The sequence below is a fragment of the Xenopus laevis genome, chromosome 1L (genome assembly GCF_017654675.1).
Source record: "Xenopus laevis strain J_2021 chromosome 1L, Xenopus_laevis_v10.1, whole genome shotgun sequence".
Classification (NCBI taxonomy): domain Eukaryota; kingdom Metazoa; phylum Chordata; class Amphibia; order Anura; family Pipidae; genus Xenopus; species Xenopus laevis.
Genome location: NC_054371.1, coordinates 165,399,868 through 165,418,356, shown reverse-complemented (window position 1 = coordinate 165,418,356; position 18,489 = coordinate 165,399,868). Strand labels below are relative to the sequence as shown.

Below are 18,489 nucleotides of genomic sequence, written 5' to 3'. Positions count from 1 at the left end.
GCTGTTAAACTGTGTTGGAAAAGCCAGCTGATTAAACACAAAGGATTAAAATACTTTCGCTTGCTCTACTGCAGATTCATCACAGTACATTTATACAGTATAGGCTAGATTGCTGTCCAAAACGTTAGTCTGCTTATACTGAATAAAAATCTTTATTATTTTCATTTCAAGACCTGCAAGTGCGGATACTCCTTTTTTCAGTATGGATAGCAGCATGGTGACCTTGAACCCAGGCAATAAATTCCTTGTCATATCGTAACATTGCAATCACTGCAATTAATACACTTAATACATATTAGTCACGGTAATCCAACTTAATCACTGGAAATTTCTTTGTTTCTCATTTTCCTGTGATTAAGCTGGATCACTGTAAGTGTGTGCCGCGTGCTACCACTGCATGGTTCTGTGTTACATACACACAAAAGAACTCAGAAAAAACACAGCTGTGCACACATACTGGCAGCATTTCTCCTTGATCTACTATGGCATTTCATAGTTCCAACCTGCCTTCTCTATATACTCATGCTTCCCAATCATTGATCCTGGGAGCTCTAACACTTGATTCCTGCTCCCCTAGTCCTGTCCCTTGTGTTGATTCCTGTTTTTGACCCTGGCTTGTTTATTAGTTTTCCTCTTAATTCAAAGATTCTTATCTAGATTTAAATAAGCCCGTCTGACTACATTTAGTTCTGACTTTACCAGGTCCTTTTCTGCAGTTTACGTTTGTCTGCCTTTCTTCCTCACTCTGTTAGAGTCTTTGGATTTAAATGTCCTGGCAGCACCCAAATAGCCGAGGTCCAGGCCCAAAGGCAAAGGTGGCTGTTATAGGTAGAAGAGCACGCCTAGACAGAAATCCAGTCACTCACAATGGGTTTACCTCACGTCACAACCACTTATGACTGAACTGAATTTCTTGACAGGCACAATCCATCACTGTCGTGTTAAAAGGCACCGATTGCTGTAAGTAAGCAGGCTGTGATTTATGTGATTAAATGTGATGAATACACTTATCAGTGCAGGGAACACTGCCATAAAACAAAGTGCAGCTTGTGTGAGGAGGAAACGATAAATGGAAATGATGTGTTCTGATAAAAACATACGCAATTCCAACAAAAAGCCAATAACCTTTAATAAAGCATTTGTGTGTTTAGGAAGAACAATAAATGGAATGTGAGCACCTAGTGCAAGGAACCTCCACTGTCATTCTTCATACAGCAACTCCTGAACTGCAGCTCCCAGCATGCTCAGTCAGGCATTCATTTCAGACAACGGCTTTGGTTTTTAGATTCAGTCATTTGCAGCCCATGACATGGCGTAGGTTAAAATGAAAAAGATTTAATTTTTTCTTCATTATTTGTTTCTGGCCACTGTATTCATAGATTGGTTGTTTCCAGCAGGCTGACTGACACCCAGATAATATTCCTGGTGCAACATGACAGAGAGCAGCACCAAAATGGAGCCTGGAACTCTCATAATTTCATAGTATAAAAATAAATGATCCTTTTAAAGTTGCTTCACACCGCATTTCATTTGCAGCTAAGAAAAGCTCTGCATATTGACTATGGGGCAGGTCACATGGGCAACTGTAGCAGTTAGTTACTGTCATGCAACCAACATAACTTGTTTTCCCCCTACATTTGAGCTTCATGGATTTGCACTGATATCATGGAGTTCTGTCTAGACATGTTGCGGTCAGTTGTATTTTACCCCAGAGTATTTTGGCTTCAAACAATGTATTTTCCTTAAACTGTAACCACCAAGATGCATCAGATTTACAGATATTAAAGTGCTGTGCTTTGAGAGAACAGTAAGCGCGTACATTTCCTAAGGTGTAATATGATTCACTAGCCGCACAGTGGTTGCTTTAGTTTGTATTCAGACATGGAAAGGGCACAGTTTGTTTATAAAAAGCCTGATTGTTATACAAGCATGGCACCAATATTTAAACGTTGTACTCTCCTACATCCTGAAGTATTTGCCTTACTAGATCCAAATAAGAAATTGACAGGCCGGATAGAATAGATAGACCTGCCTATAAAGTGCCATTTGTTTTAATAGACAATTTCCCCATTAAATGGACAACTATAGTAATCAAAAGATAGATTTATTGGGTATGTATACTATATATTACACAAGAGCCTTGAATATTCTGTAAATTATATGTTAATAAACAGTGCTAAGTAATTGCTGCACAGTGATGTGATATTACTGAAACGATTATTACAATAAATAATGTACCCCTGGTGGAAAATATCAGGATATTAGTAGGGATGTAGCGAACGGCGGAAAAAATGTTCGCGAACATATTCGCGAACTTGCGTCAAAAATGCGAACGGTTCGCGAACGTCGCGAACCCCATAGACTTCAATGGGAAGGCGAATTTTAAAAGCTAGAAAAGACATTTCTGGCCAGAAAAATGATTTTAAAGTTGTTTAAAGGGTGCAACGACCTGGACAGTGGCATGCCAGAGGGGGATCAAGGGCAAAAATGTATCTGAAAAATACATTGTTGACACAGCGCTGCGTTTTGTGCTGTAAAGGGCAGAAATCACACTACGTCACTCAGGTGATGTTTCTGGACACGGAATGTGAAAAAGCTCACACAGCTAGGTGGCACTTGGTTAAAGACTGGGCAAACAATGCCTGCAAGGGCAACGTATACAGTAGTGGGTATGGAATATATTATTGCTGCTGTAAAAACATCACTCAGGTGATGTTTACGGACACGGAATTATTATTGTTATTTAGACAGAATGTGAAAAAGCTCACACAGCTAGGTGGCACTTGCATACCTCCCAACTGTCCCTCTTTTGACCACTCAACCCCCTGTCCCTCTTTTGTACTGGAAAGTCCCTCTTTTCTCTGAACTGAACAGCCAGAAAAAAAACAGTTTCTAACTTAATTAGCTTTTGGCAGAGAGCTCAGAACAGCTAACAGGTGCAAATAAGATACTTTGTAACAATTTTGACTCTGGTTGGTGCTGGTAGTGGTGAACTACTAGGAGGAGCAGCACACCAGTCCCTCTTTTCTCTGAACTGAACAGCCAGAAAAAAACAGTTTCTAACTTAATTAGCTTTTGGCAGAGAGCTCAGAACAGCTAACAGGTGCAAATAAGATACTTTGTAACAATTTTGACTCTGGTTGGTGCTGGTAGTGGTGAACTACTAGGAGGAGCAGCACACCAGTCCCACTCCCCAACACAGCTAGACTAATAGCACTGGGCTCTTATAGTAGCAAAGTAAAAAAACAAAAAAGAAAATAAAAGCAAGGACTATTGGGTTATTACAGCAGTCAGCAGATGAGATCAGAAGCAGTGCCCACAGCAGCTACATACAGAGCACTGCAGTAGAAGGTAGATTACTAGTCAGCAAAGCTAACTAACCTAAACTCACTGTCCCTCAAATCCCTGCAGAGTTCTGTCCCTACAATACAGAGCAGTATCAAGTAGATTACTAGCCAGCAAAGTTACTATCAACTGTCCCTCAAATCACTAAACAGCTCTCTCGCTACACTAGCTCTTCCAAGCACACACAGGCAGAATGAAAAAACGCTGCAGGGCTTCAGTTTATATATGGAAGGGGAGTGGTCCAGGGGGTGTGGGGGTGGTCCAGGAGGGAGAGCTTCCTGATTGGCTGCCATGTATCTGCTGCTCTGGGGTGAGAGGGCAAAAATAAGCGCCAGCTAAGGCGAACCCAAATTGGCGAACGTCGCGCGACGTTCGCGAACATTCGGCGGACGCGAACGGTCGATGTTCGCGCGAATTAGTTCGCGGGCGAACAGTCCGCGACATCCCTAGATATTAGAAGTCACCTCGAAATTCCATGACCAGTATAAAAGCTTTCAGTCATTGGCCCGTACTTCTGTATGGTACATACTAAATGTTAACTTAAAGGTCAACCGCCCTTTTAACCCTTTAAACCATATAGTTAGAGGTTAAACTGCTCTGGTTGTGTTTATTCAAGACTACTTAGATTCACAACATGTTTCAGACCATTTAACCCTTCAGGGTGCAAAGGACTAGCATGAAATATTTTTCTTCCTCATTGGCTGCCAATGTGTTAAAATAACCAAGCTTAGTATAAACAGAAAGGTGATCAGTGGGATCATTCCAGTTTGGTTGGAACTGCCTGAGATTTGGCACCATGTTCACCTCCAAGCTTATTAGCAGTGAAGCGATCACATAATTAGACTTTCTGCAGTGAAGATAATGTATTGTTGCTATAGTCACATCTCCTCTACTGCTAATCCCTATGGGGCATTGCTCAATTCTAACAGAGACCTATGAAGCAAGCAGCAGTGCGAAACCACAAAGTACAGAAAATCGTTGCCAGACTTTCATAATCATTACTGAAGCAATGGCTACCTGACACAATGGGGCAGTGTACAGAGACAAACACATCCAATTTAAACAGACAATATATTATCAAGCCTTTTACATGTCTTATAGGATACGTAAACCTTAAAAATAAGTGAATGTAAAATTAATGAAGGTGCTATTCTAAGCACTTTTTTCATTATTAATTTGTTCATTATTTATTTATATTGAATTCCAAGATATTAAAGGAACATGTTCTGTTAAAGGGATCCTGTCATCGGAAAACATGTTTTTTTCAAAACACATCAGTTAATAGTGGTACTCCAGCAGAATTCTGCACTGAAATCCATTTCTCAAAAGAGCAAACAGATTTTTTCATATTCAATTTTGAAATCTGACATGGGGCTAGACATTTTGTCAATTTCCCAGCTGCCCCCAATCATGTGACTTGTGCCTGCACTTTAGGAGAGAAATGCTTTCTGGCAGGCTGCTGTTTTCCCTTCTCAATGTAACTGAATGTGTCTCAGTGAGACATGGGTTTTTTACTATTGAGTGTTGTTCTTAGATCTACCAGGCAGCTGTTATCTTGTGTTAGGGAGCGGTCATCTGGTTACCTTCTCATTGTTCTTTTGTTTGGCTGCTGAGGGGGGGGGGGGTGATATCACTCCAACTTGCAGTACAGCAGTAAAGAGTGATTGAAGTTTATCAGAGCACAAGTCACATGACTTGGGGCAGCTGGGAAATTGACAATATGTCTAGCCCCATTTAATATTAAAAGATCTGTTTGCTCTTTTGAGAAATGGATTTCAGTGCAGAATTCTGCTGGAGCAGCACTATTAACTGATTCATATTGAAAAAAAAATGTTTTTCCCATGACAATATGAATGAATTTTGTTTCAACGGCGCCACCTGCTGGTCATTTCCCCACCAGTCTGACCACCAAGTAGTCAAAGGAAGCTGAGAAAGAAAGAGGCTGCTCTGATGTTCTTTTGCTTAGAAAAGATTTGAGAAAGGTCTCTATTATTTTTCCTAAGCAGAAGAACATCAGAGCAGCCTCTTTCTTTCTCAGCTTCCTTTGACTACTTGGTGGTCAGACTGGTGGGGAAATGACCAGCAGGTGGCGCTGTTGTAACAAAATTTATTTAAACAGTACATGTATCCTTTAATATCTTTGAATTAAAAAAATAATAATGAAAGTACATTGCTTAGAAGAGCAACATCATCAATTTTACATTTACTTATTTTTAAGGTTTACTCATCCTTTATAGATAAAGTTTAAGAATACTCCTTACATGGCCATATTTGTATTCTAGAGTAAAGAGTGGAGCCTTTATTGTGTGCCTTTCCTGTATATAAATCTGACATTCACTTGCATACAGAAATAAACTGATAGAAACTGTAACTTAGAATTTCAACAAACTATAATTATGCAGCAATACAAGTGTTACTTCACCTTTGATTGTTCACCTTTAACTTAACTTTTATTATGATGTAGAAAGTGATATTTTAAGACAATTGCCAATTATTTTTAAATTTTTTGTTATTTGTGGATTTTGAGTTATTTCACTTTATAGCTATTTAGCTTTATAGCTAAAAAAACCGGTTGCTATGGCATAAATTACCCTAGCAACCATGCATTGATTTGAATAAGAGACTGGAATATGAATAGGAGAGGGCGTGACTAGAAGGATGAGTAATAATAAGTAGCAATATAAAAACATTTATAGCCTTACAGAGCATTTAATTTTTAGTTGGGGGTCAGTGACCGCCGCTTGAAAGCTGGAAAGAGTCAGAATAAGAAGACAAATAATTTATAATAATTACTATTCAAAATGGTAGTTTCGGGCCAACCTCGCTGCTCCTCTTGCAGGACGCGGGGTGATTTTGAGTTGAGCTCCTGCTCTCCCCGCCCCAGACCTTAGACTGCTTCCAACTTCCTGTTTTGTAGGCTCGCACCTGCCCTGCCCCACCCCCTTTGTGATGTCATCACCAGGGTCAGGTCTATAAATGGAGGGAGAAAGCTGGGGGTGGGTTGGGCAGATGTACATCACTAGTACGTGCCTACCCCTAGTACTGGCCCTGGTAGGTGGTATTTTGTAGCGATTGCGAGAGAATTCTGAGCCCATTACTGCTTTAGAAGCATCCCACATATTGTGCTCAAAACTGAATTAGTATTTCATTCCCAATACTCTATGTACTCTAAGGGGGCTTAGTCTCCATGGTTTATCAGAGAGAGGTTGGTTCCAGTGAACATTAAATTGTAGCAGAGAGTGATGAGAGATGGCTGGGGTTTTGTCCAACATACAAAAGAGACTAGTTTATTGAAATATTTCATCTAGGATGGACAATGCAAACAGCATCATTTGTACAGATTTATTAACATTAGAGGTTAATTTGCAGGAGACAATGTAGAATCATACATTACTCATAATGGTCCGTGTGGTTGTCCTTTGCTGATTAAAACTGAGACTCCTCTCAAGTAGGAAGAATAAATCAAGTGGAAGTGCCAGCTTACCCACCGTTTCTTTAAAGCTAAATATTCTTGGCCAGTAAAAGGTCTCTTGGATGGTTGGTATCTCTTTAAATAACTGAACATAGTTAATCTTAGAATCAAGCCCCATAACATTCCATAGAAGTGTTAATTTTGCTATAAGTTCACACTGAATGTAGTAATGTTGCTGGACAGTGTAGAATGGACTCCAGGAATAAGTTGCCTCAGTCAGGTGGATATATTGCCAAGTCACATGAGATGAAATTGTTTTTGTGAGCTGGATACAGAGCGGTATTCCTGGAATCAAGTGCTAACCTGAACATGCCAGGGTGTGCCCTCTGCCGTGTAATCACAGAGATATAAAAAGAACTGTAGCCTTCGTCGATTCCTTCTTGGTGGTTCCACAGGAGGAGTATGGTGTAATTCTGATTGTGGAGTGCCGGTAACACACAGCAAGTTAATGCTGACGGTCATTAAGTAGGATGAGTCCATTAATTGGAGCAGAGCCGAATTTCAGTGGAGGTCATAGCATCATGATGTATTCTCCTACATATATTTTCCATGTATTAAAATTCCAGGTACATTTTTGCTGTGTGGAATTGAAAACTTTATACAGAATTAATGCATGGTGCTACTCCCTGGGTTCTGAATATGTAGGAGAATCTGCAGCAGTAGATTGACAGGTGGTCATAGGCATGATCGCTATGATGTGTTAAGAGTTTATACCTACGAGGATGCACATCACTCCATGGTGGTCTCCATCTGGGGTGACCGCTTGCTTTGAATTGGGCAGAACATATAGAAAACAGTATGTCCTGGGCATAGGCTAGAGGCAATCTCCTTTTGTTTTTACCTTATCACCATAAGGAGTTCTGTTGCAGATGGTTCCCTTACCTGGGGGAGCAGGATACTGCAGAGATGAGTTGCTTGTGAATGGACCTGTGGTGCTGTATGTGCAGAACATTCACTTCATACAGCTGCATCAGACCTTGACTTTTGCTAATGTTTTCACCATTGTTTTGGGCAATATGATATCATGCCCTAGCATGTAGTTTGAGCAGGTTGGTATAGATTACACTGGCAGGATTTTGAGCAGGAGAGTGGTTGGTTCACAGAAATACCGAAAGGTACAACTATTCAGTTATCATCTTTGGCACACACAAACCTGGATTTTTGATGCACAAATAAGATCAAGCCTTTTCTGGATAATGTCATTGCTTCTGCTGTGTAAGGGTAAGGGCACATCTGGCGATTCGGGGAGATTTAGTTGCCTAGCTAATCTCCCTGAACGCCTTCCCTCTGTCTTGCGCCAGCTATAATGAAAAGTCACCTGCAGCAAGGCACACACGGCGATTCGCATTCCAAAGTCGCCCAAAGTTTCCTCATGAGGCAACTTCGGAATACGAAGCGCCACGTGTAATAAGTAGGGATAAAATCCTCACCAGATGTCAGGGCACATCCTTTATACTGTATAGAGTAATTTCAATACATTAACCTAAATCATAGCTTGTAAGGATCAACAGATTCTGAATCCTGCCTGTCAGTGTTGAACAGCAAGTATACATTTAGCAGCTCACAGAGGCTCCAGATAACACTAAAACTAGCCTTCAAACATTCCTTTTTCTTTTCAATTTTGGTTTAATTGCCCCTGAGGAAGACCACTTTTAGTCAAAAAGCATTTTATTTTGAATAATTTTTCTTGTAACCTTTTTCTTTTGATGTAATAAATATTTTTTAATTGGAGTGTACAATCCTTCACTTGATTTTTGTTCAAATCTTCCTGTCACTGCCCTCTAGATATTCTCCAGTGTGTAGCTACTGGACTGTAACATACAGCTATTTTAGCTGCTGTGTGCTACAGCTTTAAAGGAACAGTTCAGTGTAAAAATAAAAACATGTTTCTAATATGGTTAGCCAAAAATGTAATATGTAAAGGCTGAACTGAGCAGACGTCTAACATAACCGATTACAACTTCTTGCTTTTCATCTCTCTAAAAGTGGCCATACACGGAGAGATCCGCTCGTTTGGCGATGTCGCCAAACAAACAGATCTCTCCCTAGGGCCCAACGATCGGATCCTAACGAACAGTAATGGGCGGTCGGATCGCGGGACCGCATCAACGAACAGATGCGGCCGCGATCCGACTGGATTTTTAGTCTGACTTTCAGCCAGATCTCAATCGGGGAAGCCCATCGGGGCGCCCCATACACGGGCCAATAAGATGCCGACTGTCTATTGGCAGCTTTTATCGACCCGTGTATGGCCACCTTTACTTTCATTTAGTGGGCAACATTAAGGGGGGCCACATGAACTGTTCAGTGAGTTTGCAATTGATCCTCAGCATTCAGCTCAGATTCAGAAGCAACAGCCCCCCCCCCCCCATGAAGTTTCTGAACATGAGCTTATTCATTTGGGGCTATATAAGGGACACTAAGGGGCCCATTCACTAAGTTCAAATGAAGGAATAGAGGAAAAATAGTTTGAATTTCGAATGGCTTTTTTGGCTACTTCAACCTGCGACTACGACTTTCGAAATCGAACGATTCGAACTACAAATCGTTCGACTATTCGATAGTCGAAGTACTGTCTCTTTAAAAATTTCTTCGACCCCCTAGTTCGCCACCTAAAACCTACCGAGGCCAATGTTAGCCTATGGGGAAGGTCCCCATAGGCTTGCTAACAATTTTATGATCGAAGGATAATCCTTCGATTGGATTAAAATCCTTCAAATCGTTCGATTCGAAGGATTTAATCGTTCGATCGAACGAATTGCGCAACATCCTTCGACTTCGAAGGATTGTAATACATCTGCCCATAAATGATCCTCAAAAATATATCTATACAAGATAGCATTTATGCGCCTCTCTTTTATAAATAAATACAACTGAAAGATCATTTCAAAAAGTGCTTTTTTTTCTCTTTTAGGGCAATAGCAATCCATCTTATCTGCAAGAAAAAAAAATTGTATATTTAGCGATACCCATTTTCTGCTGAATTAAAATGAATTTTTGGACACGGTCAAGAGAGGCAACAAAGTACTTCATCTGTCTTGCCCATCTGTATCTCCACAGCCAAATGCTAAAGGGGCAATGAACCCCTTGTTCAACATATGTTTAGCAAATAGAGCTTGCGTCAAATATAACCTTTGGATTAACTTTCCATTATGTTGCAGAGGTAAGTGTTGTACAACCTTGGATATTGGTTTGCATTTTGAATCTGCTAAATATATACTGCGTGTATTTTGATGCATTCTGGCAGAATTACAATTAACACATTTCAACACGTTGAGAAGCAATGTTCATACATTTGCAGTTGCCAAACAAAAAAAATCGTAGTTTCTAGTTGTGAACTACAAGGAGAGAATTACATCTACAGCTCTCGGCCAACCACAAGGAGCTGTGAGTGGGCGAGTTAGAACAGCTTGTATCTGCCTGAATATTACAGCATAGAACTACAGAAGCAATGTTCCAGCCACTATAATATGTTGTTTATTGTTTAGAGCACAAGACAAGACTCTTATTCTGTTCATGAAGAGTTTTATTAAGCAAAAAAAAAAAAAAAACTAAACAAAAATGAAAAAACGTTCAGGAACATATCAAAACATATCACATTAAAAATACAAGACCAGTTTTGGTTATCGCCGTTTTTGGAAGATATTGCCACGTCCCATCCCACGGCCTCTTCCTCTCGCTGCCACTGGAAAAGAAAGTACTTGTTAGATGAAAATGAAGTGCCATGCACTATATAGTTACAGCTCGGTCAGTAAGAGATGGAAAAGGTTGCACAGCCTACGCCTCTTCATTATACAAGGCCTGAAATACATTTTGGATAATGAAGCAGATCATTGTGGTCTCTTTGAAAGACTTCAGCTTCAGATCCTAGCATGGAATAATCTAAAAGGGAACCTTGAACGTGCATCAGAATTAATATTTAAACCTACACAGAATAAAAAAGCTGAATTATGGTTGCTGTTTAACAGCAAAAAACACATATTGGGTGCTATGTAGTTAAATGTCTAACTACACTTTGAAAGATATATGTGGAAAAGCTAGTTATGTGTAGCTGCTAATCCAACTCAGCGAGTACACTTATTTGTAACTAACCTTGCTAAGCAGTTAAACAGTGTGTGATAGTGGTTCCAACTAGATGTGTTCACACACTGTCAGCATTTTGAGAACTTACTCTGTACTTTTGGGCACATATAATGTACGTTTCAATGGGGGGGAAACCTGAGAAGTGCCTCTTTTTTAATGTGTGGGCTATATATGAAGCCCCAGTGGCTATTTAAACAGAAATATCATTAGTTGCACCAACTGACATTTTTGCTGTTGTGACAGTAGCACAGCATTGAACTATAGCAGGTGGATAAGCCAGGTGGAGACAGATTCATTATAGGGTATGCATAGTAATTGGCTACTGGTTTTATTTCTGGTTAGTGGCTAAAATGACAATTAGGGACATGAAGGGATCAAGGTGTCTTTGGTCAGAATGTGTCAAGATTACCGTAACTGTACAGGTTTGCTATGCCATGCTAAATCTTATTTTATGTGTGGCTGACTAGTGTAGCAAACAACAAAAATGGGGTTGGTGGTAGGTGATGCCTCCACAAAGTTGTCTATGTAGACAGGTGGAACACCTTACCTTATTAGCATAATTGAGATTCGTAATAAACAATAAGCCATTTAGGACTGTAGACTGCCCAACAGAACAGCTTGTTTTTGTTTGTTTGTTTTTTGGGGGGGGGGGGCTTTAAGAGTTGTACTGTTTGGCACTATTTTACTATGGGATTTGGTTTACTTGAATTTAACATAGCTCAAAAGCACACTGGCAAAAGGAGCACCAAGATTCACAAAAATGACTGGACAAACTTGTGTGCAATGCCATGCAGCTGGACAATTATTCAAGTTCACGTAGCTGTCATTTTACAGCAGGCAGTCAACCCACGTTTAGCAAAAATTGAAAGTGTCTAAAGATACTGACTAACAGCAGCAACAGAACGCCTGTAACAGTCTGAAATCATTCAATAAGATTCAGGGAATTTGTGCATCACTGGTATTACAAATGGCACCTGAATTTATCTATAAGATTAGAGTGTCTCAATGTGGTGGGTACCAATATTGAGCCCAGATCTCTGCCTTCTTGCTTTGGGCTTTTGCAACTTACTTATTTTTTTTCCCTTTCTATTCTCCTTGTGCTAACAATACCTTCCCTTAATATGAAGTGGATACCCATTAGTCATTCATTTTGTCCCTTAAGTGTCAGTTTTCCAGGGGGGTTGGATGATTGTTAATGAAGAAGAGTGAAATTTACAAACTGACATTGCCCTGTTAGCGTGTTACTCATTAACAGTACACAAGAGAGTAAAAAAGTCTGTAATAAAGGGTTGTAGCCTAATTGTATGTTCTGCTACTACAGACCCTGCACAAATAAAACTCACCTTGGGCTTTGAGGATGGCTGCTTTCCCTCTGCCAGCACCAGAACCCTGGTTTTTATTCTTCATACTCTTTAACATAGGAGCATTTTTCAACATGTCTGGGAGAATGAGGAAACGGATTTTGCTGCCTCTGATGTAGACTTGTTCTAGCTGTGCCACTCTGCCATCCCTGTATGTCACAGTGATGTTGGACATCTGAAAAATTCAAGTACAACCTAAGCATCCACTGGCTAAACAAGAATACTTATTAACCCTTGCCTTCACCAACCTCAATGTGTCTGGCTGCACATTTTCATGTTTTTTTTTGGTAACTTAAAGTGATACTGACACGATTCAATAAAAATAGGAACGTGTCGGTATCGGTGAAAAGAAGCTGCACACGAAATATAAGCAGCTAAATGCTCCCCCAAAGCCACCTCCTGCTCGGCGAACATCCGACACATTAAATCATCTTCCTGAGTTGTTTCAGCCACGCTGGGCTGGGGGCGGCGTGATCTCTCCATAGGCTGGAATCCTGTTTTTATTTGTAATTAACCTATGGAGGGATCGTGCCGCCCCCAGCCCATAATCAACTCGAAAATTAAATGGTGTCGGAGAGTTGCAGTTACTAAGGTTCGCTGGGATGGGGACAGCTTTGGGGAGTTTTTAGCTGCTTATATTTCGCGTGCAGCTTCTTTTCACCGATACCGACACGTTCCTATTTTTATTGAATCGTGTCAGTATCACATTAACTGTTTATGAAAGCACTATCTGTCTGGTTGTTTATATTCCCTACACTCCTGGCTCGGACCACTGAAACTATGTTGCAAGACAGCTGATTGAAACAACTAAAACCTGGAGAGCCAACTTCTGTTACATTGTTTTAAGAGTCAGAACAAAAAACAAAAAGGATAAGCAAAAACTGCTGTCAACTGTAATTACATTTACACATTGCTTTAAAACCAAAGAATTTTTAAGATCTACCCTCAAAATAAATGTAAAATATCTCAGGGTGCTCTTAAGGACTCTTAGCAATTTTACATTAATTTATATTGAGGTTTGTTCATTATGCGAAAACAGTTGTTGGATGAAGGACACTTAATTAAAATAGGGGAAAGGTATGGCCAACATATAACCTATTAGACAAGGGGGTATATTGCTGCTTTAAAATGTGACCAGTGCTTTGCAGCACAACATCTTCATTCCACCTCAATAAAAATGAAACCCCGTGATTTCAAAAAGTAAAGCAAGGTTACTGTTTGGCTGATGTGAGTATATGAGCAGAGGAAACATTTGTCCATGTGAAAAGATAATTCTTTTTTAACACAGCAGTTTTTCCCATTGTTCCTTTAAAAACTAAGAGCGAAAGGTAAAAAAAAGTGTGCTCAAACAAAGCATTTAAAAAAAATAAAAATAAAAAATATATTAAACAGGACGGCAATGAGGGTGTGACCACATTCCACTAACGAGTGGGTTAGCTCTAATTATAACAGTTTAGGAGATGCATGGAAGGAAGTGCATAAAAACAAAAGCAATACCATTTTACTCAGCATCTTATGACTACTCCATACTGTGAATACACTGATCTCTAAGGACATAGTTAGGGCACTGCAACAATTTAGGATTAAGGTACAGTAGAAACCCCATTTTATGTTTTTTTAGGAGACCATAAAAAAATGGTGTAAAATTGAGAAAATGTATTACACAATATATATTGGTGGGACCACAGAAAAACTGTGGAAATTCAGGAAAACTTAAAATGGTGATGTAAACTTTGAGGTCTTAATGTATTTGTGCATCTGACCACAAAATTGCTACATTTCCACTGGATAGGGCATCTGGAGCACTACATTTATGAATAGGTTGTCTTTTTTGGTGAATATGTTGCTTCTAACATTCTCCAACTCACACAGTCCTGCATTTTAAGCTAAAGTAGCCTTGTAAATTGGGTCCAAAAGGACTAAAATTAGAGTAAATTCATATACCAGGACTTTTTGGAGGGAAAAACTGGGCAACAGCTGACTATTCAGAGAGGTTGAAAGCAATTCTTAGGCATAGTATATAAAGAAATAATGCTAGAATCAATGTATCTTACAAGCATGGTATGAGGGAAACATTTACAAGTTTTAGGTAAACTTGCCATGTAAATTATAATTATTTGCTTATTGTACTTACCTGGCAATTCATATTGTCCTCTGCTTCAATCAATTTTCCCCTGTACACCTCTCCAGTGTTTGTTTCACATGTCACAATGTGACCTTCAGCCTCATGAAGAACTTTAATTGGTACCCCGATAGACATATTGACAGCTGATGGAAATTACACTGTAATTGGAGAAATGAAAAATGAGCTGGAAAAGTGAAGAGAAACATGCAAAATAATATCCCAGGTTGTGCACATAATGTCCCCATCTACAAACTAAAAGATCCATTCAACTAAATATCCTTACAATAATTCGAAAACTAAACCTAACTGAATACAGATCAATTTAATGATAAGCATTACTTATTAGGTCAATTAAACACAACAAAATAAAAACAGATTGTTAGTTATTCAGAATAAATAATTCTCCAGTTATTCTTCCCAGCTGTGTAAAATCTCCACAATGATCAGATCAACGCGTATAGCCGGCCATGGATGTAAAGATTTTTAAAAGATCCGATCGTCACCGTGAGACCACGATTATCTTGAAATGATTGTACGAATTGTCCATCAACTAAAAAGACCATTTCAGGCGATATTGGCAGGAAAACAAAGGGGAGCTGCCTGCTTGTCCCTGCAAACATAGATTGCACTGGGGCCGATAAAGATTTTTTAACCTGGACGATTAATTTTCTGACAGATGTCGGCTGAAAAATCGTAAGATGTACGATCGTTCGAATCCCACTAACCGCACAATAATTTCGAAGGATTGGTCGGTCTTCGCTAAAATCGGTTGTTCGGCAAGAAAAATCTTTGTGTCTATGGGGAACTTATGGCAGCAGAGAAATAGGGTCCTGATTTATGTGTTGCCATAGGAGCTGATCTATCTGAACATTGCGGAGATTACTTATTAAGTGGGAGAACATTTTCCCAGTAGTGGCCACAACATGAAAGCTACACCTTTACTCATAAAAGACAAAGATTATGCAGGAGCACAAACAATTATGGATGCACTATTTTGGATTCGGCTGAACCCTTCGCAAAAGATTTGGCTGAATAGTGAACTGTATCTGAATCCTAATTTACATATGCAAATTAGGGGTGGGAAGGGAAAAACATTACTACTTCCTTTTTCTGTGTCAGAAAGTTGTGCAATTTCCTTCCCTGTCCCTAATTTGCATTAGCAAATCTTGGATTCAGTGCAACCCTACAAACAATGCACATCAAACCTACAAAAATCAAGGTGAGTCTTGCACACCACACGGGCATCTTTTCCCAGCAGCAATATTCCTGTATCCATTATATGTAAAGCTACAATATTCACCGGCCTAGTTGTAAGTAATCAAAGCCAGAAACCCAGCAACCCAGCAGCACAAATGCATATTAATACATCAGTGTCTGAATGCCCTAAAGATTGTTTCAGATTACCCTGCACAGGAGCAGCCCATGTTCTATATACACACACAGACTTAGTCCATGCCAACACTGAAATTGCTTCCACACAAGTAGAAAACAGCAAGTTTATATGTTTATATGTAACACCACATAATAAATTCACTTTAATAGTATATGAAGAAACTCTTCTGTTCTCTATTCCCATGTTTGTAGTTAAAACAAGGCCGAGGGACCTCCTAACCATAAAGAACTACATTGGTAACAGCATATATTTGCATTTGCTGAGATAGTTTAATACATGCCTTAGAAAAGCATACAAGTGCACATACATGGCTTCCCTACTCAGCCCAATATCTCCCCAAGTGCATGGTTTTTGTTCGGCAGTAGGGAGTGGAAGAGATCGCCTTAATATATGATGCGGTTACAGGGGCCTAAGGACAAGTGTGAATTGACCAGAGCCCAGGCAGGAATAAGGAGTAAAGAGCCTACACAGTGTGACGAGTTGTGTCTGGACACCGCCTGTACAACCGCATGAGCAAAGCAGTAACTACAATGAAGCCTTTACTCACGTTCATACAAAGCAGCCGAACTGACAATTACAGACACAAAATGCACCAACCTGAGAGCGAAGAAACCACAAGTGACCGACACACCAGACTCGCTCAGTTATTCGTACACTTTAGGCCTTGGGCGGATTCTGCAAAGCGCGAACTCAACTTTTGTTTGTAGTCTGTGTCAATTACTAGCGTGGCTCAGTTCTACGATCTAATGGCGTCCCGCCTGCCCCACAATGCACAGCGAACAGGAAACGGGATCTCTTATCCCCGGCCTCTTTTCCCAGCACAAAAACTTCCGGTGGAAACATATGAGTGGCATAGTTCCGCCCACACCTCATGTATCCGAGTGCAGAACTTAAAAATCAAATAGGTTCGTTAGATTGTAACTTTAATATGCTTAGTCAGATTTCCTAGTTGAATTTTGCTTAATGACGTGTTCTCTCTTCAAATATAGACTTCTGGTAACTCTCTGTACAAGAGTTATACAATAATAATAATAATAATCTAGTGCTTTTTCCTGCTATGGATGCTGCCATTTATGGCCAACAAAAACCCTCAAAAGCAAAGCAGGGAGCACGATCAAAAGTATGCATGGGCAGGGGTGGAATTCGTATCTGGCTGGGGTAGAATAAATGGAGCTCAGATGCACCCAGATCACTACCAGTTGGGATCTCTTATGAGGTTACTCCCCCTCCTGAATACTTGTAATGGAAAAATAAATATGAAAGTTTCCCTGTTAGAGGTAATAGGGAGCTTATGGCCAACATGCATCAGACAACCACTGTGCTAGATTTCGTCAAGATTTTGTAGGATCCTGCAAAATCTGATCCCCATAGCTGCAATGCAAGTTGGATGAGATAAAGTTGGATGTGTGCTTTATTCACTTGCAAGATTATCCGAATCAGCTCCAATATCCTCTCATTCTGTGATATCTGGCGCAGGTACAATAATGGGCACTGTCCATTCCAATACAGAAGAAGAATGAAGTACAGCACTTTATTTCAATCGAATAAAATGCCTTTAGTAGATACACATGGTGTGACATCACTTCCTGCCTGAGTCTCCATGCTCACTTATAGCTCTGGGCTCAGGTTACAGAAGGGGGAAGAGGAGCAAACCGAGCATGCTCACGCCCGGGGCAAGGAGGTTTAAGCTGAAAGCAGGAAGTCTAATACAGAAGCCCATGTGTACACAATAGAAGGAAAGAAATGCAGTGTTTATTTTGACAGAGGACTTAGAGCAGCACTACTTTGAGGGGTTAATGGTATATTTAGGTGGACTTTTCTGATAAGGCTTACTTAGTTTTAATATTTCCTACTCCTTTAAGGTGATATACAACACAATGCAGTGACAACAAATGGGGTGACAAGCAGAAGTGACAATGTGATGTGCGACAGTGTTTAATGGGGACACTTTGCTTGTCACCATCACACATTACCACTCTCTCGGTCAGCCTGGGAGCTGGAGTTACAGAAGTGAACTGCAGGTAGGCGGGTAAACAAGGTAAATTACTTCAGCCCCCTGTTGCAACCTAAGCACATGCTTTTTCCCGTAGTTCCAGCTGTTGGAGCAGAAATTCTCTTTACCCTCACTCACCTGTCCTGACCAGAATGATTTCATGGCAGCAGTTTCAAACAGTGATGGGCTAGGGCTCCTATCAGAGAACCGGGCTTCCTCAACCCACTCTCATAGAAACTGGATATAAATAAGGTTACCACTTTTTTTGGGGGAAAAAATACTGGCTTTTCTATATATATAGTTTGTGCTGATGTTAACACAGTAATTCATAACAGTTAAGATCTTCCAGTTGAGTGGCAGGGTGAGAAGGCAGAACAATGACTAAAGTTACAGGAACTGTCATTTGAACCTACTTCCCCATTCATATATATCACTGATCCCCAACCCCTTGGATGTTGCTCTCAGTGTCCTCAAAGCAGGTGGTTATTTTTGAATTCCAGGCTTGGAAGCAGTTTTTAATTCCATAAAAACTAAGTATAGTGTCAAGTAGAGTCTCCTGTAGGCTGCCAGTCCACATAGGGGCTGCTACATAACCAATTACAGGCCAAGAGACTTTTTCATGCTTGTGTTGCTCCCCAACTCTTTTTATATTTCAATGTGGCTCACGGGTAAAAAAGTGTTGGGGACCCCTGATGTATATGATGCACTTCTAACAGA

General features: G+C 40.1%; 1 protein-coding gene across 1 annotated transcript; it reads right to left on the bottom strand.

Moving 5' to 3' along the window:
- Positions 1-10,325: 10,325 nt before the first annotated feature.
- On the bottom strand, positions 10,326-16,517 carry snrpd3.L (small nuclear ribonucleoprotein D3 polypeptide L homeolog). The gene is given in 4 exon segments (NM_001091467.1): positions 10,326-10,502; positions 12,244-12,436; positions 14,396-14,544; positions 16,377-16,517. Coding segments are annotated over 3 exon segments (381 nt in total). The 5' UTR covers positions 14,522-14,544; positions 16,377-16,517; the 3' UTR covers positions 10,326-10,440.
- Positions 16,518-18,489: the final 1,972 nt, after the last annotated feature.